General features: G+C 27.6%; 1 protein-coding gene across 1 annotated transcript; it reads left to right on the top strand.

Annotated features, from left to right (window-relative positions):
• The first annotated feature begins 407 nt into the window (after positions 1-407).
• On the top strand, positions 408-932 carry LOC148578787 (cell wall / vacuolar inhibitor of fructosidase 1-like). The gene has a single exon (XM_088500456.1). It carries the CDS (start codon positions 414-416, stop codon positions 930-932), a length of 519 nt encoding a protein of 172 aa, XP_088356582.1. The 5' UTR covers positions 408-413.
• The last annotated feature ends 2,147 nt before the right edge of the window (positions 933-3,079 follow it).

Raw genomic sequence — 3,079 nt, 5'->3', positions numbered from 1 at the left:
TATTTGTATATTAAAATTAGTCAGTCACTAATATATTTATGTATAAATATATGTGTTGTTTAATTTATTTTTAATATATATTTATATTTTAATATATATTTTATACTAGTAAATAATTTTGGTGACTGATTTTAGTATATTTTTAACATAGTTGAAGTATTTATATATGTGAAAGAATAAAATTAATTATGTTTCCAAGACCGTTAGTTTTCATTTGTGATTAAAATTAAATTTCAGAACATAAATATCCAATGACTAAAATTAAATGTATAAAATTAAATCAATCCAAAAGAATAATCAAGTTTCCAAAGATAAACGAAATGATCTCTCTCACCATTAAATTTTCTCACTTATAAATATCACCCCTTTCATCATGGTGGCTTATACTAAATTATTATTCTGTGTAATTAAACATGAAGCATTTTTCTCTAAATACATTATTGTGCACAATTGTTGTGGCTTCAATTGCAATAGCACCATGTAAAAGCGATGACAAACTCATAACAGAAACATGCAGCAAGACACCATACCCTGCTCAATGTGTTAGTTACATAAAAGCTAATTATAAAAGCAATGATGTTAAGGGTATTGCAGGTCTTGGAATAATCATGGCACAAGATTTCCAACTCAAAGCAGAAGCTCCCAAAGACATTCTCTTCAAAATGATTTCGGCGGGAAAGAGACCAGACATTCGATTTGAGATGATAGCTTGTCTTGGAAATTACAATTATCTTATCGATACTACTATGCCTGAAGCCATTGATGCTTTCAAACTTGGGAAACCCCGTTTAGCTGAAGCTTATGCTAACACTGCTGCAATTGGGGTTAGTAATTGTGAGAAAAGATTCAATGGCAAATCGCCAATCACCAATGAGAACAATATTACTCATGAAATTGCTCTCATCCTAATAGCTATTGCTAAACAATTATAGAATATATAGTTCAATTATTAAATAATGAATTTAATATTGACATGGAATTGGTTAAAAATCAAAAGTGATTGAGGTGAATTAGGTTTTTTTTTTAGGTTTAATTATTAGCCAAAGAATTCTTTTATCCCAAACACTATTACACAGGGAGAGTTTACTGATGAAAGTTTTGACTGCTATTTTAGAAGTAGGGTTACTGAAGACTATATCGTCGATAAATTTTCAAAGGTATCAATAATATTCGAAGGTTTTTATTTTTTTCGGCTGTCAGTAAATTTTAACATCACATAAGCATTATTGGATGCACACAAATAATATTAACAATGTTGTTAATCAATGACTTAGCTGTCGATAAATTTTCTTTATTAAAAATTTGGAAATTAGTTTACGGATGACTTAACGATAACGTTAATAAATTAATTTTTATTTAAAATAAATTTAATTATTAATTACTTCCATCGGTACACTGAAAATAATTTTTTGAAATAAAATAAACGTTGTTACTTGCTAACGGTTTAGCCATTGGTAACATGGATTAAATTATTTAAATTAATTTTTTATTTATCAATAGCAAAGTCGTGGGTAAATTTACGGGGTGAAATTTTCAATTTTTGTGCGTCCTTTATATTTACCCACGGCTAAGTCATTAGCAAAATTGAATAAATGGAATGACGTATTTTATTATGGTCGATAACAAATTTTAACGACGGCTTGGTCATCGATAAGCGGTGCGTCTGAATTTAATAAGGAAGGAAGATGAGAAAAAAGAAAGAAGAGAAGAAATTAAATGAGAAAAAAAGAGCACGGAGACGTGGTGGTGCTGACAACAACGACAACGAAAAAGGAAAACGAAAAAAAAGATGGAGGAGGAGAAGAAAGAAAATACATTAGGAGTGCAAGTAAAAGGAAGAAGAAGTATGTACGAAGAAGAAAAAGCGCGCGCACAATGACTTGGTTGGATTTGGTTATGCTTAGCTTTTATGTAAAATGATTTTTAAAAAATACTATATATATATATATATATATATATATATATATATATATATATATATATATCAAAATCAGCCACTAAAATCAGTAATCAATATATTTATATATAAATACATGTGTTGTTTAATTTATTTTCAATGTATATTTATATTCTAACATATATTTTATACTGTGGCTAATTTTAGTGGCTGACTTTAGTATATAACTAACATGGTTGAATTATTTATATATGTGAAAGAAAAAAAGTAAGAAAAACTCTAGGGGCATCAATTTTTGGGTTAAACACATAAACAAATGTAATGACATTCAAATTTACATAATTTTTCTAAATGAAGAAATGTTACATGCATGTCTTGATTGATATTTATATATAAATTGAATTTATTACATTCGATTTAGTCATGCTAGTGGTAAATAATCGAATCAATAAGATTCGAATTAGTATGTGTACATGTAAATCAAAATAACAAGCTTCAATTTAGTATGGTTTGAAATTCGGAATGATCTACCCATAGAAAATTGAAACAAGGAGCTTCGATTTAGGCCCCTACTAAATCGAATTGATTGAATTCAATTTATAAGGAACATACACGGTTAGTAAATTGAATGCATTAAGTTCGATTTAGTATATATATATACCTATATATACAATTCGAATTCACTTGTTTCGAATTACATTTCACTATCTTCATCCCCACCCCCAAAATACACCAACCAGAGAAAAGTTAAGCAACAAAACCACAAGAATCGAACTGCAAAAATTGAAGACAATCCGAATTGTATCTATCGATATTGCCCATATTGCTGGTAATATCCATGAAGAGGTTAGTGAATGAAATTTATTTTCTTTAAGATAGACCATAATTGTTAGTGATATTAAGTCGGTTAGAATTTGATTATAAGCATTATTAGAATTTTTAAACTACAAATGGTAATTAGAGTAGTGATTTAGTAGTTTGTTAAACTTTTAGAACTATAAATGCAAATTAGAGAAGTGATAAATAACTGTTAGTTAGTGTAGTGATTAGAGGTTCTGTTAAAATTTGTAAATTTTAAATGTTAGAAGTTTAACTAGGTTAGAAGTTTTGTTAGAGTTTAATTTAATTTAATTTAAGTGTTAAATATTAGATTAATTAAACACTAGAAGTTTAATAAGAATT

Source organism: Arachis ipaensis, chromosome B1 (genome assembly GCF_059453495.1).
Source record: "Arachis ipaensis isolate K30076 ecotype BB chromosome B1, ASM5945349v1, whole genome shotgun sequence".
In the NCBI taxonomy this organism is placed as follows: Eukaryota; Viridiplantae; Streptophyta; class Magnoliopsida; order Fabales; family Fabaceae; genus Arachis; species Arachis ipaensis.
Note: the sequence above shows the minus strand (reverse complement) of the source record. Positions and strands in the feature narration are given on the sequence as shown.